General features: G+C 42.5%; 1 protein-coding gene across 1 annotated transcript; it reads left to right on the top strand.

The window, feature by feature from the left end:
• Positions 1-576: 576 nt before the first annotated feature.
• On the top strand, positions 577-26,301 carry LOC308302581 (butyrophilin subfamily 3 member A2-like; the record flags this gene model as incomplete). Its single annotated transcript, XM_080746837.1, has 9 exons — positions 577-700; positions 7,835-8,179; positions 21,203-21,478; positions 22,452-22,571; positions 22,729-22,755; positions 22,955-23,002; positions 24,525-24,631; positions 25,058-25,154; positions 26,243-26,301. Exons 1-9 carry the CDS (start codon positions 583-585, stop codon positions 26,299-26,301), a joined length of 1,197 nt encoding a protein of 398 aa, XP_080602963.1. The 5' UTR covers positions 577-582.
• Between the last annotated feature and the right edge of the window lie 304 nt (positions 26,302-26,605).

Here is a 26,605-nt window from a genome sequence, read left to right as displayed (position 1 = left end):
TGCCGACACGAAAAGCCGTCTCCTCTCCAGCGCCCACTAGAGTCGGAAAATGGTGCCATTTGAGGACTTTTTTTGGCACCTGGCCCCACTGGACGGCCATCAAAATTTGCAATGCCGCCTCTCCCGCTTAGCGGAGAGTGTGGTGTGATAGAGGAGGTCTCTGTGAACGTGTGCGTGTGTCAAAAGTGCCGACACGAAGAGCCGTCTGCTCTCCAGTGTCCAATTTGTAAAGGCTATGCACTCCATTGAAGAGCAATTATCTAGTTGTATATATATTTGTTGTCATTAAAACGTTATTTTTACACAGAAACATAATTTTCGTTGAATAGCTTCAATTAAATGCTTAATCTATATTTTTAATGTGTATATCATATACAAATTAATCGTTTTTCAATGGCGTTAGGGGTACTCTTATTCTGAAGAGATCGACACCGGAAGTCTTATATTTGCTGACACTAAATTTGTTCACGGAACATAGCCTGTAGAAATCCTGGATGAAACCGAAACTAAGAACCGTCAGTTTTATACCAGTAACGACAAAGTTTAATCGCTACTCTCCACGGAGGAGCAGGAAGAGATAAGATGGCGGCTCGCTCTGTCTCTCATCGTTTCTTCCAAGTCACTCTGTGGACTCTGAAGTCATGGATGGTGATTTATCTCTACTTGTTATGGATCAACTGTTACACTGCTTCTGTTACAGGTTGGTAAAGTTACCTTTTAGCTCCTTTCAGAACCTCCCTCATATATAGCTCAGAGTTGAAACATAGCCTTCAGCGGAGGGAGAGGTTCAACTTCTGCTACTTAGGTGGTCTTTACATGAGGTCGATTTTTTAGTAGACGATAGTTTTTACTATTGATTCGGCCATTTTGACACACGGAGACGCGTTTTTATGACCCAATCCGATACTTTTCGGAATTCGGCTCTGAAAGTGCATTTCTGTGGTTTCGCATCGTTTTCGCACCGATGTAATATAGGAAATCGGCCGCGAGTGAAAATGCGATGATGTCATAGCACCCCCTCCCCTGCTCCCCTCCCCTGCATGCTGCATAACAGTGTCACAGTCTGTCAGACTAACCGAAAATATTATTATTATTATTTGTGTTGTTGTAGGCCTAATTAAAACCCAGAAAATAGCCTAAACTGAACACATAGTGATCTATTAGCCCAAACCTCATTTGAAAAATGTCAGGAGTTTATGAAAGCCTTTTAAAAATGTCTATAGCCTATTGGCTATAAAACATTTATTGGTTTATAGACAAAATAATCAATTACAACTGCCAGCAGAAGTAGGTCAGATGATGATCAATAATTACGAGTCGCACCTGGAAGCCTAGCCTGACGGAGCTGCAACAGCTCTCCTCTCCGCAAAGTTAAATTAAACCATTAGGCTATGGATTGGTATTCAATTCTAAGCAAACTAATGATTAATGACTATTTTGCGTTCCCCCTTTTCAACTTCTCACCAACAAATACTGGATTAATTCTTCACGCACCGCGACCGCATCTCATCACAGAAGCAGCGAGCGGACTAATGAGTGAGTAATATTGTAATATGCTGAGTCTTGCTGACAGACAGACAGACAGAATAAACAGTCCAGTGTCAGTCCACTGTTAGACCTAACTGTCCAGTCAGTCAGAGACCACGACTCCACATCATAATCACAAAAACGTATATCCTCGCTCCCTCTCCTCTAGGCAAAGAAATCATGTCCATTATGAGCTTGCAGATCGGCTATTTCGCTTTTTCTCTCAGTGCGTCCAGCCTCCTCTTAAGGCACGCATGTTGCTTTCATCATCATCATACCATTTAAATATTAAAACAGCGAAATTAAACAAATTCCGCATCCCAGTGCACCAGTGCGTCAGTTCAGTAAGAGCTAAGGTATGGCAACATGACTGTTGTCTGGTCTTGCACGTGTGAAGGCACGCTGCAAGACAGTCATGTTGCCAATACTTAGCAACAGGCATGATGAATTTATTTTAATAGGTACATTTTATTATTTCCCCTTGTAATCAAGGTATGGTAGACTACCATACCCATATGTGCCTCTGTAAACTACTCCGTTCGTTCGCTGCCTCGCATGGCGTTATACTTCTGTGTTGCAGATAGAAGACAGAACTCACTTTACATTGCCCATCCCTGTAGATAATGTCCAGAAATATGCTCCATAGGCTATAAATGTTCCGACCTTCATCTTGTGAAACACCAACAAAAGGTGACTTTTGTTGGTGTTTCACTTCACCTCGCTAAAAAACCTCCTTTTGCGGGACTCATTGAATATGCGAACAGACGATAATAATATGGATTTGGGAGCATAGCCTAATTACAAAGCATGTCTCATTAAAAACAATATAGCCTATATTTTATAGTTGAAGGGTAAATACACAGTATAGGCCTATGTAGGCTGGAGTGGGAACATGACACATTTTGCTTGATTCATGCGTTGTCAACTTGTCGTTTAAACGCAGAAAAACGAACCAACAACCAGGTGTAAACGCGACGTTTTTTGGGTAATAAATCAAAAACGAGACCGGCAGCGTTTACAAGCGAACTGGTATAAAGACCCCCTTAGGCCCCTGTTACATGAGGACGATTTCTTTAAGTACGATAGCTTTTACTATTGATTCGGCCATTTTGACACACGGAGACGCGTTTTTATGACCCAATCCGATACTTTTCGGAATTCGGCTCTGAAAGTGGATTAGTGCGGTTTCGCATCATTTTCGCAACGGTGTAATAAAGGAAATCGCCGGCGAGGGAGAGTGCGATGATGTCATAGCCCCCCTGCTCCCCCTCCCCGCTGCATAACAGTGTCAGTCTGTCATACTAACCGAAAATGTATTATTATTATTTGTGTTGTTGTAGGCCTAATTAAAACCCAGAAAATAGCCAAAACTGAACACATAGTGATCTATTAGCCCAAACCTCACTTGGAAAATATCAGGAGTAGGCTAGCCTATATGAAAGCCTTTTAAAAATGTTTATAGCCTACAATTGGAATCCTTCTCCAAACCAATCAATTACAACTGCCAGCAAAAGACGTAAAGATTATGTAGGTCAGATCAATTTAGTATTTAGCGCAGCTGGCTAAATATGAAATATTTAGCCAGAAATATGCTCCATATAAATGACGTTCCAATTAACCTTCATCTTCCAGGTGGTTTTGTTGGCGTTTCACCTCGCTAAAAAACTTTTATGATTTAACTTCAGCCAACTGGCTGCACCGCGAACAGACGATAATAATATGGATTTGGGAGCCTAATTACAATGCATCATGTCTCATTAAAAACAATATATATTTTATAGTTGAAGGGTAAATACACAGTAGCCTAGGTCTATATGTAGGCTGACACATTTAGCTTGAATTCATGCGTGGTCAACTTCTCGTGTAAACACAGAAAAACGAACCAACAACGAGGTGTAAACGCGACGTTTTTTGGGTAATAAATCCAAAACGAGACCGGCAGCGTTTCCAAGCGAACTGGTATAAAGACCCCCTTAATCTAAGCTGTTAGGCAAAAACCGTCCGAAACGTCTTTGAATGTATTAGCCTATTATACAACGGGTTGTAAGGCTCTCAATGTACAGTTAATCAGAGCACTACTGCACAGAGGCGCCGGGTTTTGTCCATGCCGCGAGGTGCTGAAGCATCGAGCGAGCCGCATTACATGGGTGTGGCTGTGGCCAGCAGGGGGCGATGGAGATAATGGTAGAACATAGGAGCAGAACAGTGGTGTTATGTACAATAACTAAAAAGTGATGCCAGCACAAATTATAACATTTACGGCACAAAAAGAATGACACCATTTTTATTATCTTTTCATCATATGGGGTGCCAACTTCACAGAGGTCTTTGGGTGAGGGTAAGGGTCGATTCACACTCTAATAGTGAGCCTAACTAATTTCGGTTCGGCACTGGCCAGACCCAAATGTGGGTCGTCGTGCCCGTTTCGGCCATTTTGACACACGGAGACGCGTTTTTATGACCCAATCCGATACTTTTCGGAATTCGGCTCTGAAAGTGGATTAGTGCGGTTTCGCATCATTTTCGCAACGGTGTAATAAAGGAAATCGCCGGCGAGGGAGAGTGCGATGATGTCATAGCCCCCCTGCTCCCCCTCCCCGCTGCATAACAGTGTCAACCGCCTGTAGTGTGTAGAGCACCTTTCACAGCAGGTTAATTATTTATTGCTAAAATCCAGTGAATCCGATTAACTCATTGACTGCCAAGGCCCGAGTTTCCCGAGTTATTACAGTAGTCCCAGGCTGCCACAGCCCGAGTTTCCCGAGTTGGAAGCCATTTTGGAAAAAAAAGAAAAATATATATTTTTTTTATAAAAAAAAATCTAAAAATGCCTGAAATGTATTAGGCATGATCGCAATCGCGAAATTGCATGGTTAGCCCCATAACAAACACATCTTTCAAAATGGCAAAAATGGCTGTTATGTCTGACTTTGAAGGCTTCTATCTCATGAATGCCTGAACGGATTTCCAAGCGGATTTTTTTGTTTGAAAGCTGTTAAAAAGTACTACACATATGATGCATACAGTATATGGTGCATGGGCGTGCACGATCCGTGCACTAAAAAATTATCCGTGCACTAGAAATCTAGGAACGTGGCATCCTGGTACTTGGCGGCCATCTTGAAAAGGGCATTCAATGATTAATAACTTTAAGACCGATACATCGACCAATAAGGCCACGATTTGGACCGATCCAGGTAAACGCGCATCGATGCAGCCGTATCGCTAGTGTTGAAACCGATAATCGATTCATATAAACTTTTTCCGGCACCCTTAGTTTCTAAGGTTTATTTTTGATCTGTGTTGTGAGACACAGGGTGCGTTCGAAAACCTGCACCGGGTGTGTGCTCAGTGTAGTGAGTGCAGTGGGCGTGACGTTGTAAAGTGCGTTCAGTGTGGCTTATTTGCGAACGACCAGTTAAGAGGTAGCTGTGCGCTTTTTCACTCTGAACTCTGAACTTTCTGAAAAGTAGCCGTTGCTAACGTAACGTTGATATTGAAAGGATATGTAACATTCCTAACTTTGGCATACCTGCTGTTAGTTTACATGTTGATGTGTGTGAAACCATCAAGCCCAAACGACCAACAAAGCTGCAAATGCTGCATTTTGTGGTCATTTCCGCCATTGTTCACAGCTGAGAAGCGCTCGAGACACGGCCATGAAAACCAACCAATCAAAACACAGCACTAACACACCACATCGTCAAACCCCATCTTCTGAGTAGGGCTGTTCAGTGCGTGCACTCAACAAACTGGTGCGCCGCCCACTGGATTTCCGAGCGACAACGCACCAAGTGCTCCGAATAAACGAACAACAACATGGCACACCAGTGCGTTGAGTGCGCATTTCCGAATGCACCCAAAGATCCAATAACCAGGTCGACATCATCACAGAGCGCTCGAAAAATGAGACAGAAGGCGGAGCTAGGCTCACTGCACATTCGTTTTGATTGAACGGTGCCGTCGGCGTTGCAAAGGAGATGAATTCCTGCTGTTTTGGGGGGCTCTAGTTTCTTTTTAGTAGTCCCGCCTTTCGGGTGCATTCGGAAATGCGCACTCAACGCACTGGTGTGCCATGTTGTCGTTTGTTTATTCGTTGCACTTGGTGCGTTGTCGTTCGGAAATCCAGTGTGCGGCGCACCGGTGTGTTGAGTGCACGCACTGAACAACCCTACTCAGAAGATGGGGTTTGGCGGTGTGGTGCGTCGGTGCGTTGTCATGGCCGAGTCTCGAGCGCTTCTCTGCTGTGAACAATAGAGGAAATGACCGCAAATTGCGATCATAGAGATAGGGGGTGTCCTTTGCAAGCCTCGGAAAAAAAGGACTTTATAACTACCTGAGAGAGAGAGAGAGAGAGAGAGAGAGAGACGCAGCGCTATAAAAGTTGCCACACGCACGCGAACGCACCCGCTCCACAATTGAAATGGCCTCCTAAATAATATGCACGTCCTTTCATTCATAACCCACAACCCAACACACAACAGTGATGGACGCTGCGTTTTGTCGTCGCACCGAATTGCAACGGAAACTCTGCTACAGGACTGTACATCCATTTAAAATCCTGGAGGGACGAAAAAGAAAATCCAAAAACGCTCGTTTCGGCCAGCAGCAGTTCTACCAGCCATCAAAAGAATCCGGTTGATTAGCCTATTTTATTACTACAGCGTTGAATAATCGCTCTCTCTATAAAATGTGGGTTTCATCAGAGATCAATCAGTGTGTGACATGTCTCATGTATAGCCTACTGTATAGCTTTGCTGAAAGACAGTCAACCCCTGACAACACTGGCCACCTTACTGCTACAAAACCTGTTAGCCGGGGATCCACCATTTGTTTTGCATGAAAAACATTCCTTTGGCAAAATTTTGGCCCCCAAAAACTGTGAAAAGTTGAAAAACGGTGATGACTCATCACTTTTCACAGTTTTTGGGGGCCAATATTTTGCCAAAGGAATGTTTTTCATGCTAAACAAATTCTTGCAATGGATTCAGAATGATGAAGAACACCTAGTTTGACCCCTCACATGCTACTTAAGCAGCTTTTTCATTTCTTTTTTTTATATTTCTAGTGGAGTCAATGGGAAAGTGAATATACAAATGGCCATAACTTTCTTTCGTGATGTTTCCAGCAGAGCAGGCCTCTCAAACTAATAGATAAAAGAGATAAGAGAAATAAAAAGTGCGGCAGAGCATCACAGGTTCAACCCTATTCCTTGAGCTTTTGGGCATGTGGATCCCCGACTACACTATGTATATCCACTAGGGCTGCACAATTAACCGTTTTTAAACCGAAATCGCGATTTGGAACCACGCAATTAGCAAATCGCAAAGGTGCATAATCGCAAAAGTGATGTGACGGTGGCTCCCCTCCTCAGTCCCCTGCACACATGTGAAACTTATGGTGTGTCTTGAGCCTCTATCAGAGTCCAGGGTGAAGAGGTATCCACCGCAAATTTTAGGTGGAAAGATTTCCAGCTCAAGTCAGAAAATAAGTGGAGGCCATCATAGTCCGTCACGGTGGAGTCCTATTCACCGTGACTGACTGGTCTAGATCGACCAATCAGTGAACGGGGTGTTGGGTCGACCTGTCTGAAAGTAAAAACAGAGAGATGTGTCGGGACCCGCGGTGGAAAGCTCTTCACCGCAAGTAATGAATTAATGTTGTAGTTTTATGACTTGAAAAGACTACACCGTGGTGGATAGCTTTCCACCGCAGTGCCGACTATGATAGGGGCTTTAGGGTGAATTTTTTGCCTTGATGAAAGCAAGGCAGCGACATACAGTACTTTCTTCCTGACCTTGACAATAATGAGAGGCAGACAATACCATTACTGAGATCTTAAATAATTTGCTGATCGTTATTCATGCGACAAACACGATAGTCGATTGCCGGTATCTCCTCAGCGTGCCCGGTAGTTTGTGCCTTTATAATAGAGCCCATAGACCCTTACAGGTAGATCTGTAGATCTTATACTGGTAGCAGGTGTTTCTGTGTCAGCAGTAGCAACTCTGTTGCTCCAGTGTTGTGATAGGTGTTGTTGTACAGTACACCACACACCACGAGCTGTGATTGACATGTAGAAAAGTGTCAGCTGACTGCCATCTGATTACAGAATGACTCCAGTGTTCATCATCAACTAACTCAGTGTTTCATGTTGTTTTAACTCAGTGTTTCATGTTGTTTTAACTCAGTGTTTCATGTTGTTTTAACTCAGTGCTTCATGTTGTTTTAACTCAGTGTTTCATGTTGTTTTAACTCAGTGTTTCATGTTGTTTTAACTCAGTGTTTCATGTGCTTTTGTTTTAAGGACAACATCAGGTGATCGGCTCTTCTCAGGACATCCTGGTCAAAGTGGGGGGTGAGGTGATCCTTCCATGTCGTGTTGAACCACCAGTCAACATGGGCAGGAAGACAGTGGAGTGGTCCAGACCTGACCTGAAGCCCAACATCATTTATCTCCTCCAAGATGGACATTACAAACATAGGGAAGACCTGAACCCGCTGTACAAAGACAGGACGTCTCTGTTTCCTCCTGAGCTTCCTTCTGGTAACATGTCTCTGAAACTGTCCAGCGTGAGGCTCTCAGACGAGGGGAAGTACAAGTGTTTTGCTCTACAACTGTACAGCTACACTTTGATCCAGCTCCTTGTTGGTAAGTTTATTGTCCTAGTGATGCTGTGACCAAAGAGTCCAACTTCAATACAACATCGTACAAAGACAACACTGTAACCAACACTGCACTGCATAGAGCCGCGCTACTCAACCCTCGGGCTGCATGCAGCCCTTTCCGCATGTCTGTGCGTCCCGTCATGATCATACAAATACAAATTAATTTTCTAAGCCTTTCAAAGGCGGTGATGTTTGAGCCTCGGTGCACTCTGTAGGTTAGGGATAGGAGTCAGGAAGCGAATGCAGTCAACGCACAGAGCACAGCACTGACAGCAGTGCGAGATGCGGCTGCACTAGAGCTAGTACAATGAGACAGTCAGACAGACAAATCTGCGGAGATCTTTCAGCAGACAACCACAGTCGGGCTCCCTGGAGACTGGACGCATGGCGGTCATGCGATATGAACCGTTCGCGACCACCATGTTTCAGGCTAATGAAGAGGCGACTGCCCGTAGGCACGTAGCCCTTGTCTAGGGTTGGGGACGGTAACCGCCGTACCGCGATATACCGCGGCCTACCGCGGTGTCAGGGTCCTTACCGCGGTCAAAAAATATTTTTTTTTATTGAGAACGAGCGAGTTTTAAAACGGGGGAGAAGCAAGGACCGCATGCGCTCCATGCCGCTCTGCTCTGGGCCGCGTACCACATGTTTGGAACCTAAATGGGCCATCAGTTTCCTTTTCATCGAAAATGAAACTAACGACCCTAGGTATTGCCGTCACGCGGAGACAGAGAAATCCACACTGGACACTAACTGGAGCAGCTGTCTCGTAGCAGGCAGCAGCGTTAAACTTTCTCCATTATCCACAAGACACAAGTATGTTTATACATACCTTGCAGATTCTTTTTATTCATACAGACAGAGCGCGAGCCGCGAGGACTAAAACCGAAAATGAAACCAGCTTCTACTTTTTCCAACACGTCGCTGACTCCGTCGGCGATTTTACAACTTTTTGTGTCAAGTCTTGTAACTAAAACATGTCACTCAATCAATGCAATTTGAGACGTGACTTTACAGAATCAATGTACACAATCTACCCGGGCCGTCTCTCATCTGGTTGTTCACATTCATTCAGCGTACTGTGTCTGAAAAGCAGAGGCGTCAATTGGGTATGGCAAGCTATGGCAGCTGCCATACCTTGGCTACAGGGGGAAATAATAAAATGTACTTTTCATTGTGCCTGTTGCTAAGGTATGGCAACATGACTGGTGACACCAGTCATGTTGCCATACCTTAGCCTTTTCTGAACTGACGCTACTGCTGAAAAGCCCCTGTAGCCTACGTTACTATAGTAACCCGACAGTGCAGAGATCTACAAGCTCAGAACGCGTTGTGGATGCAACGTATTGTGAGCTTGTAGATCTGCTCCTTTCAAAGCCAAACCCGCTGTGCTGTACGGGGATGTATAACTCGGGGCTGTGGAGCGGCATATTCTGGGCAGATGATTGAAATATTTTGGCGTATCGCCGAACTTTAATTGATAGATACGGGGGTGCTGTAATTACCGCAATACCGGCGGTAAATGGGAAGACGGTAACCGCGATAACAAAATGTCGATACCGAGCCAGCCTTACCCTTGTCTCCTCCCCCGTCATTGGAAAAAAGTCAGCACCGCATTCCAACAGATATCATCAGCCAGGGAACTATGCTTATTGTACCACAACTCTCCTCCAACGAGCTGTTGTGTTTTACAAAGCTCAAAGCATGAAACTGTTTTACAAGTACAGTGCAACTGAGGCTCAGTTGAACTGTGCTTGAGTTATTTTTGGTATTTTTGGTGAATGTCCCCCAAGAATAGGCCTGGGATGCTGGGGTTTGAGTGATTGAATAATAAGTATAAACGTTTATTTACAGGTCTGGATCAATAACAGCCTGTCAGGCCATGGCTACAGCTGAAGTCAGATTATTTTTACCAAAACCCCTAAGAGACTTTAAAACACTTTTTGAGTTTTAAAACAAGATTTGTATTTTATTTTATAATTTATTTTATTTGTTACAAAGAAGAAAGACTTAATTTCATTTCTAGGATATCATTTGAGTCATTGAATTGAACAGTTATTTATTTCCAAGGGGCGGTTACAAAAAGATTGAACCAGATCTGTTAATTTTCACTTCACATTTTGTGAATAAAGCCTAATTTGATAAAATTTGATAATGTCATCATTCCATCCATGCCAATCTTTTGGTTCAATGAGGTTTGGCCTGGCTTATATAGATGGAAATGTGTCTGTCTTTTTTTTTTTTTTTTTTTCTAAGTAAAAGTCGATTTAAGTCGTCTGGCAGGGAAGTCCATAGTAAGATAGTTGATCTGAAATAGCCTGGTTAATAAACCAGACTGCACAACACCCCTGTTGGTAGTGGTGGTGTTGTGTAGTCTGGCCCTTCACATTAAATAAGCTTTTTCCACCAGCCCTCAGAGAGGGCGAGCCAATCAGGGCTGTAGGCTTGGGGCACGTGGTGGGTGGTGGCCTGGTTCAAAACCATTCAGCCAATCAGGCAAGTCTGTGTGTATTCAAACACATTCCCCCCTCCACTCTTATTACAGACATCAAACAGATTGTAGTATTTGATGCTTTCAGTGACTAACGAGCTATTGACACTTGTATCAACCTGTATAATTACAGCAGCTCACATGCCCTTTGAAGTTCAGAGGGAGCAATTAAGAGCAAGTCAACTTAACATTTTTTTAAACCACCCCCTGCCCGCCCCCCCAGAAGTGGAATGTCTGCCCGAAATCTCAGACTCTCTTCCCAAAACGAAGTGTGTGATAGAGTCTGACGCTTGAAGTCGTTTGGCACTGTATGAGTTAATATTACATTATTTGATATATCACATTTAATAACTACCCTTTGTTTTTAGCGATTTAGCTTGGTTCTAGGCTTAACACAATTGTCACAAATATCTTTGTAAAAGTCTATGGGGAAAATTAATGGGAGATTTTAAGTGGTACCAGTAAACCACTTCTGCTGCAAGCAGGGTGTCCGCGGATCTTGAAAAGCCTTGAAAGGTATTGAATTTAGTTTTGGAAATTCAAGGCCTTAAAATGTCTTAAAAAGTATGGAATAGTGTGAGTGGGGGTATTGAATTTGATCTGGGGCAGAATGAATAAACTTGTCGCGAACAGAATTTCGTTTCATTAATATCCTCGCCAGAAAGTGCCTGCCGCCTGTCTCTTTCTGCATGCAGCGGAGCCACAGCGCTCCGCTCCAGCCTCCACTGAACTTCAACGCAGTGAACGGACTGGTCATTGCTCGCTCGCTCCCGCGTACATGAACGTGCTCTGTCACTGTGATGTGATGCTACGTTTAGCTACATGCTAAAGCTACTCCCGTTTCTGGCTTCTCGTCTCGGCACAAAGTGAGGCTGGCAGAGAGTCATAAACTCATAAGTCATAAAAAGACGTCTGATTTTCAAAGCGGAGAAACTAATTATCTGTGATTTACAACAGCCGTTCTCCCGACCCGAGCGCTCTGCACGTTCTCATAGTATTGCGTCTCTCCCATAGAGTGGTCTCTCCCCTCTTCCGAGAGCCCCCATATACACAGTTGTGAGAAAAGCATACTCAAATGTAAAAGTATCTATACTGCAAGTAAAAGTTCGGAATTCAAAATGTACTTGAGTAAAAGTATACACTTAGGACTAAAAGTAAAAGTACCCATTCTATTCTCTTATTCTGTTTCCCATGTTACCCAAATAATATCCTTTGAAAATAGCCATGGCTGAAGTGGTTATGTAGGCTACAGGCCTACTTTTCAAAGTAACTAGTAACTAAAGTTTTCAAATAATTGTAGTGGTTAAAAGCCTCTGAGATGTAGTGGAGTAGAAGTAAAAGTTATGAACATTGGAAATACTCCAGTAAAGTAAATTGTACTTATAAGTACAGCACTTGAGTAAATTACATTTTTATTACCTCAAGAAAATAAAAAAAATATCATTATTGCACCAAAGTAATCAACAAACTAAAACTATACTATAAAACATGTTCAAACTTTAGCCAAATTATAAAATAATATAAGAAAGAGGCAAACATTTTATAAATAGCCGATCTAAAAGCTCACAATTACACATTTAGGAAATACTCCAGTAAAGTAAATTGTACTTATAAGTACAGCACTTGAGTAAATTACATTTTTATTACCCCAAGAAAATAAAAAAAATATCATTATTGCACCAAAGTAATCAACAAACTAAAACTATACTATAAAACATGTTCAAACTTTAGCCAAATTATAAAATAATATAAGAAAGAGGCAAACATTTTATAAATAGCCGATCTAAAAGCTCACAATGCTAAAAAAAAATTGGGGACCAATACTTTTTTTCTGGGACCCATTTGAATGACCACCTGTAGTGCAGGACACATTACATTGAAAATCTAGCAACATCACTGTACATGTTTACTTACTGTTGTTATGCCGAATGGCATCATATTACTTGTTTACATGTATTTATCCAATACAATTCAATGAACAATGTAATAATAGTAAACGTTTTTAAAAATGTTGCCGCGGTAATGGTATTAAATTTGTGTTTTTAGAGGTATTAAAAAGCCTTAAAAAGTATTGAATTTGTACTTGGGAAATGTGCAGATACCCTGGCTGCAAGGCTCTATAGGCCTATGCTAGGGCAGGGGATCCTTGAGGGGCTTCCAGGGGGTCCCCAGCTAAATTACTTTATATAGTATCTAAATCAGCTTAACCACTTTAACCCTTATAACCAATCTAGCTTGTAGATCTTCTATTTTCAAAAATAAATCTAACAATGTGAAAATGTTTAAATATTTTTGTAACATTCTAACACAAATCTTGTATGTATCAGCCCAAGATATTTCCAGACGTTAGTCCATTGCCAAATGCATATTAATTTGAGGGTTCCTGATATGAACAGAACCACTGTTCCATGGTGTATTCCTAGCAGCATGTAAAACAAAATAAATGCACCTGATGGAGTTACAGTTGACTAATTTCTTTCCTATGCAATAGTCTTCAATCCTCTCTGGAAGAAGTTGCACATGACTTCTGCAGCCGCACTGAGGCCCTCCAACACGACCACTCTGACAAGCTAAATGATGAGTGCAGTAAATGTTTTTGTCTGCATACAACCCAATGAGCCCATAATATTAACAGCGTAACAGTGCCCGTCATTTCAGCTGATAAGGTGGCCCAAATTACCTGAAAATTGCTAATCAAGAAAATGTGTGACAGCTGATGTTTCAAAAGCAATAAAATAAAACTAATTTATTTTATTACATGAATTTAACTTAAACATATTGACAACAGTCCTTATTAATCATGAAACCAAATTCAGTATCACATATTGCTTTTTCTTAGTTTCCTAGGCCAATTACCAAAAAGCGGCCCAAATTATCTGACTTCACCCTATTCTTTTACAGTGTAGCCTACTTTGCGCTTCCAAAAAGCAGCCCAAATTACCCGACTTCACCCTATTCTTTTACAGCGTAGCCTACTTTGCGCTTCATTGCAGAGCTGCTGCTGTACAGTCTTCATTTGGATCAACGGATTTACAATCTTTTCTTTCTTTTTGAGTATCCCAAACCGATTATTATCAGTGGAATCATTCATATTTTCAAGCACCACATACTTTGGGTGGAAGAGAACGGTTGTCGTGCTGCTGCAACAGCGGACACTGGCTTTGTTTCAACTCGTCGCAGACACGCAAAGTTATTGATTGCACTTGGGTCTTATGTGATGCACTGTGGACAAGTGCCTCCGTCTGCATTGTCTAAAGCTGGCCATACACTAGCCGATAATCGGGCTATTTAATTACCCCCCCGACAATCGGGCTGCCTCCGACTGAAACGTGCCCGACTATCGGGCATGAACGTCGTCTAGCGTGAGGTCTCACAGATCCACTCGGAGCCCAGCCGAGTGGCTCGGAGGACGATCGGGGGTAGCCCGACTCTTTTCAAACATGTTTGATATTTTCCTGGATCAGTACTGGTCTTGAAGACTGGAACAGCAAGGGGACTGAGAGAAAATAGGTACAGCAGCCGCTGATAGACGCAAGTCTCTGAGCATACATCTGACTGAGTGACAGATCCATCTCTTTTTTTTTCTCTCCACCTCTCCCTCTGCCTCTCACTCACTCACACACACACACACACACACACACACGCGCGCGCGCGCGCCCGCACACAGACACACTTTTCATAGCGTCCGTCCGTCCATCAGGTTGTATCATGAATGATTGGGATTTAAATTAAAACTCAACGGCAGCGCATATCAAACAAACAGAAGAAAGACTGCGACCAGCACACATCCCTTGAAAGTAGGTGGGACGTTCGCGAACGAATCAAGTATTTTGAACGGCTCTTTGAAATGAACGATGGGATCCGGTTCGCAGTAGGGAGCCGTTCCTTTCTAATGAACAGTGGTGGAAAAAGACAAGTACTCAATTTCTTAAGTAAAAATATCAATACTGCAATCAAGTTGAAGTTTCGAATGTTAATGTACTGGAATAAAAGTAAAGTAAAAAAGTATTGGTATCAAAATGTACTTAAAGTACCAATATTAGAACGTACTCATTGTGCAGAATGTCCTGTGTAAATGTCCTGAGTAAAATGTAGAAAAATCATTTGAAAGTAGCCGATCTACAAGCTCACAATGGGTCGCAACGTGACACATTGTGAGCTTGTAGATCGGCTATTTTCAAATGGCATTTATGTAACCTATGTATGTCATAAATAAATGTATAGGGTTGAAGTTATTTGTAATTATAATCAAAATCTACAAAGTAACTAGTAACTCGAATGAGCCAGTCTTTTGAACGGCTCTTTGAAAGGAACGGATCCCAGAGATCCGGCTCACTTCAAAGAGCCATAAATCCCATCTCTACTTTGCTCTTGAAGTACACGCCCCCTGCCTGATCTACAAACCCTACTATGTGGCGCGGAGGGACACAGTTTGATCTTGGAAATCTAATGTTCTGTGCGCCACACAGTCATACGACTAATCATAAATCAGGCACCATGAGAAGCAGACAACACGCAGCACGCTGCAGTGATAGAGACAGAGAGGGTAAAAGTCAGAGAGTTGAACAGAGGAATGGATGGACATGACCTGAAACGTGTCAAAGTGAACTCATATGATCATCAAAATGGGACACAATTGAAGCGTTTTTTTTTGTTTGTTTTTTTTCCTCCATTGCGCGAAGCGATGGTGTGTTGTGTGGATAACGTTTATGTGTTGTTGTGTGTGTGCGTGTGCGTGCGTGTGTGTGTTGCAAGGCGAAGAACAGCCCCCGTGACATTTTGTATTAATTATATTATGTATTATTGCTTTGTTCAGGCCCGAATCCTGTAGCGTGCGGAGCGCCCGACTGTTCAAAACGGCTAGTCTGAGCCCGTTTAGATTATCTGGTAAAATAATCTGAAAAAATTATCCTGTAGTGTTTAATTCTACCCGATTCAGTCGGGCCCGATTATCTTGTAGTGTATTTGCCAGCCTAAGTGTTCCCTCCCGTGCATGATGTAACAACCGTGCTGCATATAGACCATTGCATTTAGCTCTCCTCTTGTCTTTTCAAAAAGGTAACCAAACTAGTGTTTCACGCGTTCCACCATAGTTCCGCGGCACGCACTTCCAAAGCACACAACTATCAATGACGCAATGTACCTCGTGACGCTTAGTCGCTTACCCGATAACAGGCTCGACAAGCCAAAAGCTTTTTGATACTCGCGTCTTAATAAATTCAGAACCGGGTTTGTAATGGACCCTTTTTTCGGTCTCCATCCCTAGTCAGGACCAAAAGATTGGTACCTTCCTAGCTGCCTGTTTAGAAAGCCCTTAAATACACATATCACCTTGAGGGGGTTCCAGGGGGATGTGGAGTGGTATTGTATTGTTCGGTACAGATTCTTTCTGTTCGGTATTCGATATTCGTTTCGATATGTTGCACCCCTAGTCCGTACACGGTAGTGATGCGCGGGTCAGGTTTTTTTTCATAACCCGCACGGCCACAGCCCACAGCCCGCACGGAACGTAACCCGCCTGAACAATATACAATATACTGTATAATACCGAATATAGGACGATATTTTATTCTAATAAACATACCCTCAAAATAGGGAGTCATCCTATAATTGGGGATTAGACTTTTCACCGGGGAAATACGTTATGTATCTTTCAGGACCTTTCCCTGCTCTCTCACAGCCCCCGCGAGCTCCTACAGTAATTACCGTACACTACATGATTGATGCGCATGCGAACTTTGGACCTCGGCTCATTTCACCTCCCTTTTGGCAAAGTCGGAGTGCTTTGGCATTGGACTTACCGGGCCGCGTGCATGTGCGTTGTTCTCGCGAACATCGGCGTGGATGACGGGCGCACATGTGATCTTTAGCGTGGAAGTTTAATCCCAACAGCAACTGAATAGCCTAGCCCTAGGCTATAACGCTGGCTGCAATGGTTCCTGTTTACGATGGACCGTCGCATCTGAATGATGAAACGGGCCGCAAAGCTTAATGGGAAATGTAGTGTTTGTTATTGGGCTTTTCACAGTCTGAATTGTGAATGTTGTTTTTGAATAGAAGTTGACTTTGATGGTTAATTGCAAAACAATACAGCAGAATGTTATCTCTGTATAAGCTTTTCTATAATAATTTTACAATAATAACGTTTTTCTTTATAAATAACTTCAACATATTTTTTCCCAAAATGATAATTGAAAAATAGGGGTCGTCTTATAATCAGAGTCGTACTAAATTCGGGCTAATACGGTAAAAATCATCTACCAATCGTATCCGTTGGTTGACTGGCTGGTTATATAACTTAACCGACACAAAGTATTTATAAACGGACTTGTGTGGATGACAGAGACATTTAAGTGAAATCCTGATCAGCGACACGCACTGAATTGTTTGTGCATCGGGTTAGCGGGTTGGCGGGCGGGTGGGGGCACCGGGTCGGCCCGCGCATCACTAGTACACGGACAGTTGTTTCCGTGGCAAATTCTGCTTTTACACACCAACATTACAATGTTTTTAGTTTGATCCCAATTACTGATTGTCAGTCTCCAGGTTTTCTTCAGTAGTCCTTAAATACCTGTATCACTCATAGCATCACTTTATCTCTGCCTTAGATTTGTAAATATTGTCAGTAGTGTAGATGGATGGATATATTGATAGATAATCATATTTATAACCAGGGGTGCACATAATTGTTTTGGCCTAGTACTCAGGGGAGACCCTGGAGCTGTTACTTGGTCCTCATCAAGCTTGCGAGTCGCGACCCGTCCCACAGGATGGATAAAAGAGGGATACATCATGGATAACTTACAGCAAAACGACATGTATTCATAAATAAAGATGAATTAACAAATTATGGTGTGTGTTAGTCTGTAGAATCAGTAGTGTAGGTGAGTGGATGTGTGCAAGTATGGTGTGGGGGTGTTGGATGCAAAACAAAAGAAACCAATGCAAAATCAAATGACTGCTCTCTAAGCATGAAAGTAGGGAGCTTAAACACTGTATGTCTGTTCTGTAAACAACAAAACTTTATGTCTGTTCTGTAAACAACACAACTGTATGTCTGTTCTGTAAACAACAAAACTTTCTGTTCTGTAAACAACCAAAATATTAACTGACATCTCTTAAAACACTACATCTCTGTTTTGAAAACAACAAGAACTGACATCTCTTAACTCATTGATTGCCAAGGCCCGAGAGTTTCCCGAGTTATTACAGTAGTACCATGCTGCCACAGCCCGAGTTGGCAGCCATTTTTCTTTTTCTTTTTTCTTTTTTTTTTTATAAAAAAAAAATCAAAAATGCCTAAAATGTATTAGGCATGATCGCAATAGCGAAATTGCATGTTTAGCCCCATAACAAACACATCTTTCAAAATGGCAAAATGTTTGTTTTGTCTGACTTTGAAGGCTTCTTTCTCATGAATGCCTGAACGGATTTCCAAGCGGATTTTTTTGTTTGAAAGCTGTTAAAAAGTACTACACATAATGGTGCATGATCTAGGCATGGGCGTGCACGACCCGTGCACTAAACATTGATCCGTGCACTAGAAATTTAGGAAGGTGGCAGTGTTTGTTTTGTCTGACTTTGAAGGCTTTTATCTCATGAATGCCTGAACGGATTTCCAAGCGGATTGTTTTGTTTGAAAGCTGTTAAAAAGTACTACACATATGGTGCATGACCTAGGCATGGGCGTGCACGATCCGTGCACTAAAAATGTATCCGTGCACTAGAAATTTAGGAACGTGGCATCCTGGTACTTGGCGGCCATCTTGTAAAGGGCATCAATGAGTTAAAACACAGTGACTGTATGTCTGTTCTGTAAACTACAAAGACAATCTCTTAAAGCACTGTCTGTATCATTGAACCATTTATGCATCTCAAGCACTGTCTGTAAACACTGAAGCATTTATGCAGCAGTGATATTGATACTGTAGCATAAATTATTCTACTAGCTGGATGTCCTCATCACTGTTCTCCTGACTGCTGTCACTGCTGTCCTCATCCTGTCTTTCAACCATGGCAGAGGATGTAGGCCTACTCCTCCCCCCCTGGTTGAGCCTGCGATCAGCTGTTTTCATCCAAAGTTCAACAGCTGGCTTTGGGTTAAAGGTCTCTGTTGTCATTTTAGACAGGTGGATGTGCATCAGGGCTGAGAGGCGAGTGTCTGACAGGTGGGATCTGTACTTGTTGGAGCGGTGAAAGCGTTCCCAATGAACAGGTATATCCGTGGGTATGTGGCTGGGTGGCTGGCTGGGTGGCTGGCTGGCTGGGTGGCTGGCTGGCCGTGTCCGTAGTCTGGCAATACCTTGAGTGGCCACACACAACACACTAGTTAAAGGAGGGGCGCTGTTTTGTGCAGGCCAGGCACACTCACCACTCACTCACAGGCACAGTTTATACTCACTCACTCACTCACTCACTCACATAGGGTACAGCTGCTCAAATTCACCGCTCCACTTCGAACCGAGGTTTGATTTTTTTTCATTATATTTAGGTGTGAAAATCCTCTCACATGCAGCACTGCTCAAAGGCAGTGTAAGGGACAACAGAATGACTTTCCAAATGTTGGAGTAAGTCTCTGGGTTGCTTGTCCTCACTATGTTGACCAAGTCAGACACAGAGGAGGCTGCTAAACACTTTGCTGATTGCTTTAAATGCATCCATTCTCTTAGAGTGGAGTCTCTGTCAACAGACATGCTGGCCTCATAATTCTGGAGGATGTCACCAAGTGTGGTGTTGCCAAAACTGTGGACGTCTTTTTTTTTTCACGAGGCCAAGTTGAAGGATCAAAAATGAGAAACTGATCACATGACTTGAGGGATTCATATCTGGTTTCAAACTCCTGAATTAGACCTCTGAGCACATCAATTTTGTCCCTGTCAGCATCCACATGTGCAACAGTCTCTTTCCTGTACGTGTCATCACTGTCAAGCAGAAGTGTCAACTGTCCAATAGCTACCATGAGCTCATCTTTGCATTCACCAATAAATAGTCAGCTTATCTTGCTGGAACTTGAGGGAGAGAAACTGAAGGATTTTTCCAGTGTCAAGCATGTTGGCTAGGAAACATTGAAAACGCTGTGTGCAGACATGTTTCAGGTCACTGTCATCACTTGTAGCCAATTGAATTTTAATGGCTGGTAACAGTCTCCATATTTTCAATAGTCTCATGTCTCCATGCAGACCATCTAATATTGTGGAACCTTCCTAGCTTAACATAGGCAATGCCATTCTCAACACACAGTTTCTGTAGTTGTGCACATTTTTTTTAACCCCCCTTCTGCAAATAATAGCTAAGCATCTTGACAATGGAACGATTAAAAGACTCACAGTACGGTACCATGCGATCAGCTGATTTTGCGCAGTTCTCCAGTGTGTGGGCCGTACACAGAATGTGCACAAGGGAATCCCCGATGAGCACCTTCTCACGTAGTTTAGGAATGACGCCGTTGTATACACCCACGTTGACAGCTGCTCCATCGGTGCACACGGAGACCAATTTCGTCTTCCACTCGTCTGTTAATCCACATTCTTGGAATAGTTGCACAAGTCCATCCACAATGTCCTGTGCTGATAGCGCCGCCCCCAGATTAATTAATCCAAGGAAATCTGAGCTAAACTCTCCGTAGCTGGACACTGACACAATGTACACGATTGACGATTTCCTGCTCTGATTTGTTGATGTCCTCTGACCCGTCAAAGAGCAGACCCCAAAATTCAGCTGCTTTTAATTTTTCACGCAGTTCTGAGGTGATAGTCTGTGCAATAGTCTGCATGATGCGGGCCCCCCCTTCTCTTGAATGATATGCACTCCCGACATTAACACCAAGCCTTATAAGTAGAGGAATGTCCTCTTCAAAATAAGTCATTGGGCGTGCATGTTTGGCTTTATGGAAGGCCAACAGAAAAATATTACATAGTGCTTCACGCTGGTCATCATTAATTTTGTCCTGCCACCTGTCAAGCGGGCGACTCCGATCCTGGGCGCTCTGGTTATCAATGGTTTGCACGATGTTGACGTGCTCTTTGCTTTTCTCATGCTTGTCACAATGAGGATGACTGAAATTCTTTGTTCCTATATAAAAGGCGCTGCTTTTATCGGCCAGATTGGGATGTTCACGGCATATTTTGCACCACATCTCGGAGCGTTCATCATTAGTTTGGAGCCAGCCGACATCCTCCAGCCACTTCTCCGCAAACACGCGTTTTTTGTGTGGCTCAGCTGGCGGTTCAGTCTGGTGTCTCTTAGGAGGAGGTGGTGGAACACCAAAATAGTTGCTTAACGGGGCTTGCTTCTTTGACATGTTTGACAAGTGGCTGTAATAAAGCAGTCAGCAGAGAATGTGTCAGGATTTTCAGGAAGTGAATTCCTCACTCACCGCTCTCACCCGGTCTCAGCTGTTGGTACGCAAGTGCGCCTCCCTGCCTCTGATCAGCAGCGCAGCATGCATTTCGATGATGCATGCGCACCTGCGTACCACTTATGTGCATCTCTGTTTATATCCATGTGTTTTCGCAGGCTCAGGGTCTCAGCCAGAGATCTCTTCAAATGGACCAACAGATGATGGCGTATCGTTGAGCTGTGGTTCTGGCTGCTGGTATCCTGAACCTGAGATGTCTTGGCTGGACGCTGATGGAAACAACATGCCTGCTGAACCCCCAGTGATGGACAGACCTTCTCAACACTGTTACATTGTCCAGAGGAATGTGACAGTGAGGACAGCAGGTCATGTGACCTGTAGAGTCTACCTGCCACTCTTCAACCACACTGCTGACGAACAACATTACATCTCAGGTAATGAATGTTTACATCACTGTTTATTATTTAACACCTTCTAGAACCTCTGTAAACACCTCTACTCTACTGTAACACTGTTAAACAATACTATAAATACTGCCACTCTTCAACCACACTGTTGAGACACAACGTGTCATCAAAGGTAATGAATGTTTATTAATGATCCATTAGAGAGTAGAGACACATTAATGAATGTTTATTAATGATCCACTAGAGACACATTATTTAACAAGCCTCTTTTCTTCCTGGGCCCCTGAACAAAGCTAATACAATACAGGTATTCAACTAAAAATACAAATGAAAGTAAAAAGAAATCCAACAGTCTAGTCAGTTTTTAAACAAATGCAAAATAACAGTTACATACTTGACAAGTTACCTTGTAAGATATATATGTTATAATTTAGTTATGGATGAACCATAAGCAGGGAAATACTTTGTTTTGTTGTTACTTTGGGATCAATTTATGAATACATGTATTAAGTAGCCGTGTAATGAGCAGCCAGGGGTTATTTCTCAAGGTCAATTATCCCTTCTATAAAGTCTAGTCTTCATCCATGTGTGAAGCTGCTTTTAAAGTGGGATCAGAATAAACATTTAGACACATAGTCAGAGTAACGAGCAAGGGAATACTTAGTGTTGTTGTTACTTTTGGATCAATTTATGAACAAATGTATTAGTTAACCATGTAAAGCATTACACCTCTCTGCCTCGCCTCAGGATTTAATCATCCTGTCAGGGTTATTCCTCAAGGTCAATAATTATCCCTTCCATAAAGTCTAGTCTTCATCCATGTGTGAAGCCGCTTTTAAATGAACTCAGAACACACATTACAGTACATTTATATGGAGACAAGGTAGGAATCAAACCTGTGACCACAGGACCACAGGACTGTAACCACTTTAACTCCACTGTTGATTTGATGGATTTCATTGTATAATGTTTACAGTTGTGTCATAACTGTGTGTTTCAGAGAGTGACATTCCCACAGAGGGAGGATCAACAGGAGCAGTGATTGCAGTGATTTTTACACTGATCATCATCTTAGTGTCAGCAGGACTGGGATATTTATACTGGAGGAAGAAGCAAACTGGTGAGTCTTTTCCATTATGTGATTGATAAATCATCCATCTATGTTTCTATAATGATATGTCAAAGACTTGACTATATATTGATCATCATAGTAATTCTACAGTGTTTCTAAGAGTTGACATGTGTATTATTATATCTGTAATCTTTCTCTTCTATAGGTTTGACACTGCCTCAGCGTGATGTTGGTAAGATAAAAAGTTCCACTGCATGAAATCAACTGCTGTACTGCATCTGTTATTTCACTATGATTACATAAAATAAAGTATCCATTTATTGATTTATTTAATACTGCATTCATTCACACATAGTGTAAGCTCCAATCCACAGATTAAGAGTTTCTCCAGTGCAGAATGCAGATCAACACATGTTTTTAATGTGTTTCAGAGATGGCTCCATTGGTGAATCCAGCAGACCAGCCTATAACGTATTCAGGTAGATCCTTTATTTTATTATCTCTGTGTGTTCTGAGGTGATTCACTTCTACTGGTTGTTCCTAAAGGTGACAGAGTCTCTTAAAACCTCTTAAATCTCTTTAAAAACCAACTCCCCTTCATGCTGAAATCATACAGTATGACCCGGGGTTGTGACCAGCACTGAGAGAAAAGACGTGCTACAGCCAATCAGAGCGGGTGATTGTATAAACAATATAGACTGTCTGTCTGGATTAATATTTTTCCATATACATATTAAATCATCATGATATGTGTTAAGTACATTATGGTCACATTCATTTTTAATTGAATGATAAAGCAGTCGATATGTTTCTAGGCTTTCTACTGGTTATTCCAAGTGAAAACGCGCCCTCGCTACGGCATTCATTTCCATTCGCATTTCTGTCCTGAAACAGATCGTATATAAAGATGGCAGATTTTAAATTGCTAAAAATATGCTTCATTTAGAAACCAATATATATATATATATATATATATATATATATATATATATTTGTTATGGTCTATGGGTAAGCAGGTCAAAAAGTAACAGTAACAGGCTGGTTATACAAATTGCAAGCAAAAATCATTCTAGGTTCCCATATGAATGCAAATCCACAAAAAGTAATCGGAGAGATAATTTTTACGTTTAGTATTGAACAGATAGAAACGTCAAATGGACACCTGCTTGCCAGATGAGATTGACCTGCTATTTAAAATATAACATCAGAAATGGATTCTACACACATGGAACCCCTAACAAAGAGGCCATCTTGGATTACACAAATTGCCCCAATGACAACTTTGGGCAACCAAGACGAAATAGTTCTAGGACATCATATGAATACAAACAACAGAATAATGTCAGTGGAACAACCTTTTATTTGTGTATTTATGTATTTATATACTTACTTACTTACTTATTTTCAAATGCAGTGTACATTCTGAGTAGATATGTTCTGTTATTTATCTTTGCATACAGTGAGTGTGACCCTCACTTCATTTAGGCTATGTAGGCTGTATTACAGTCAAACATGTGATACCACAGTGTTTAAGTACACTCATATTTAAGTGTTTGTGCGTGATGCATATACTGTATGTGTATGGATGAAACATATCTAAAGGCGGCGTGCATGCATTTGTGCGTTTGTGTGTGCATTTTTGTGTGTGTGTGCGTACATGTGCAGCAGTTTGGATGCTGTGCAGTGCAACACGACAGTGTCAGTGGTTTTATGATCACTAGGAGTCCTGACCCATAGTTTGAGAACCTCATATCCACATATCACTGTAATCCTTGGCCATCAAATAGAGGTAGAATCACCATCATTACAATCACAGTGCAACACGACAGTGAAAGTGGTTTTATGATCACTAGGAGGACTGACTCCTGAACCATAGTTTGAGAACCTCTTTTTTACTGTAAAACAGTAACCACTGTAATCCTTGACCATTCTTTTTGTCTGTCTGTCTGTCTGTCTGTCTGTCTGTCTGTCTGTGTCTGTCTTTCTTTCTTCTTTTACCAGATCTCGTAACAAATGATGAAGAAATTCGTATTGTGATGGTGGGGAAGACTGGAGCTGGGAAGAGTGCCAGTGGAAACACCATCCTGTTCGACCCAATGGCTCCTGAAGTATTTGAATCAAACTTTTCACCTGATTCTGTGACGTTGAGCTGTAATACGGCCAGTGCTGTAGTGGCTGGTAGAAAGGTTTCTGTTATTGACACTCCAGGCCTGTTTGACACTGGGTTCAGTAATACTAAAACCATTAAAGAGGTCAGCAAGTGTATTACTTGTGCTGCTCCTGGTCCTCATGTGTTCCTGGCTGTGATCCATCTGGGGAGATTCACAGACGAGGAGAGGAACGTTGTGGCAAAGATCCAGAAAGCATTTGGAAAAAGTTCAGACAAATACACCATGATTCTCTTCACTCATGGTGACAAACTTAAAGGTCAAACAATTGAGGAATTTTTGAATGATTCTCCAGAACTACTAGAATTAATCAGCAAATATAGTGGTTATCATGTCTTTAACAACAAATGCAAGGATCCCTCTCAGGTCACTGAGCTGATAGAGAAAATCAACCAGATGGTGAAGGAGAACGGTGGAAGCCACTACACCAACCAGATGTTCCAAGAAGAAGCAAGGAGACAAGGTGAGAGAAACAAGTCATTCCTCTTTAAGGGCTCGTACACACTGCATGACTGTCGCTGACCATTTTTGGCGTTCGCCGACAAAACCGCCGATCTGCCGCAAGATCGGGCTTTGCTCACCGAGGTTTTGCTCGTTGTGTGTGAAAGGGACTGCGAGAAGATCTGGCCGTGATAATAGCACTCGGCGATGTCTTCCCGAGCGTTTCTAGATATCTAGCAGGTTTGATACAGTATTTGATGGCTCTGTCACAGTGCAGCCCGAGAGGATCCGTGTTACAGCCAATGAGAGCACAAGACAGCTGTGCTCACAGACAGAATGTCTGTCTGTCTGTCTGTCTGTCTGTATGGATAGATACATAGATACAGACCTTTATTCTGAGGGTAAATTCAGGTGTCTTATTGGTAGTAATATTGCTGTTAAATGATAGTCTGTTCCATAATATAAATGCTGTTTCATAGTAATATAAAACATCTCATTCAATATGTTGATAAAACCATGCAGCAGCGATGCAGGTGTTATTGTGAAAACATTGAAAACGTGTGCTCTCTCTCTCTCTGTGTGTGTGTGTGTGTGTGTGTGTGTGTGTGTGTGTGTGTGTGTGTGTGTGTGTGTGTGTGTGTGTGTGTGTGTACGTGCGCGCGTGCGTGCGGAGAGAGACGGAAAATCATTAGCACCCTGATCGCTCTCATGTGTTTTTATTTATTTTTACCAGAATTGTACCCACCACCCTCAAACAAAAACAAAACAATATTGTCATGCACCAGGAACAATGCACCACAAAAGAGGGAGTCCACACAAGTCAAAAACGTTTAAATTATTATTTATTACTTAAATTAAATGAACTAAAGCAATGGTCAAACATAAAGGCAAGTGAGGTGTGAGCAAGTCAGTAGTCAGTGGTGTCTGCAGTGTATGCATGTGTGTAGTGTGCCGGGTGTGTGTTGTAGTAAGGTGTGTAAAAGAGAACTAAACAAAAGGCTTAGGCCACAAACAGGCCATGTGGCTCCCTGAGCATGACCTGTTCCTGGGAAGAGAGAGAGAGAGAGAGAGTGTGAGCTGGGCAGGAGGCCTTCCTTTTATACTCCCCAGACCACACCCCCTCCAAGGTGTGCGCAAATGAGCTGACGGCCTGCTCCTCCCTGCTATGACACCGAGCCAGGCGCCTAGCCTACAGTGAGGCAGAGAGGGACAGGGCCGTCACATACCCATCCACCCACGGCCGCAAGAACGAATCCTGCTGAGGCAACGGTCGCAAAGCAACTGATCTGAGTGTGTTGGCCAGTGCAGCTGGTCTAACTTGTGAGCTGGTGAACTCTTCTTTGGATTTACGGACTGGACACTCCCTTTTCCAGTGTCCGTCACCCTTACAGTAATGACATACTCCCATTGAGTTGTCATGTGTACTTGGTGTCACCCCATGGCCGACCTTCTGTCTATGGAACTCTGAACCAC

This window comes from Nannobrachium achirus (assembly GCF_963921795.1).
Source record: "Nannobrachium achirus genome assembly, chromosome: 17".
NCBI lineage: Eukaryota > Metazoa > Chordata > Actinopteri > Myctophiformes > Myctophidae > Nannobrachium > Nannobrachium achirus.
This window is presented reverse-complemented; position numbering and strand designations above follow the sequence as displayed.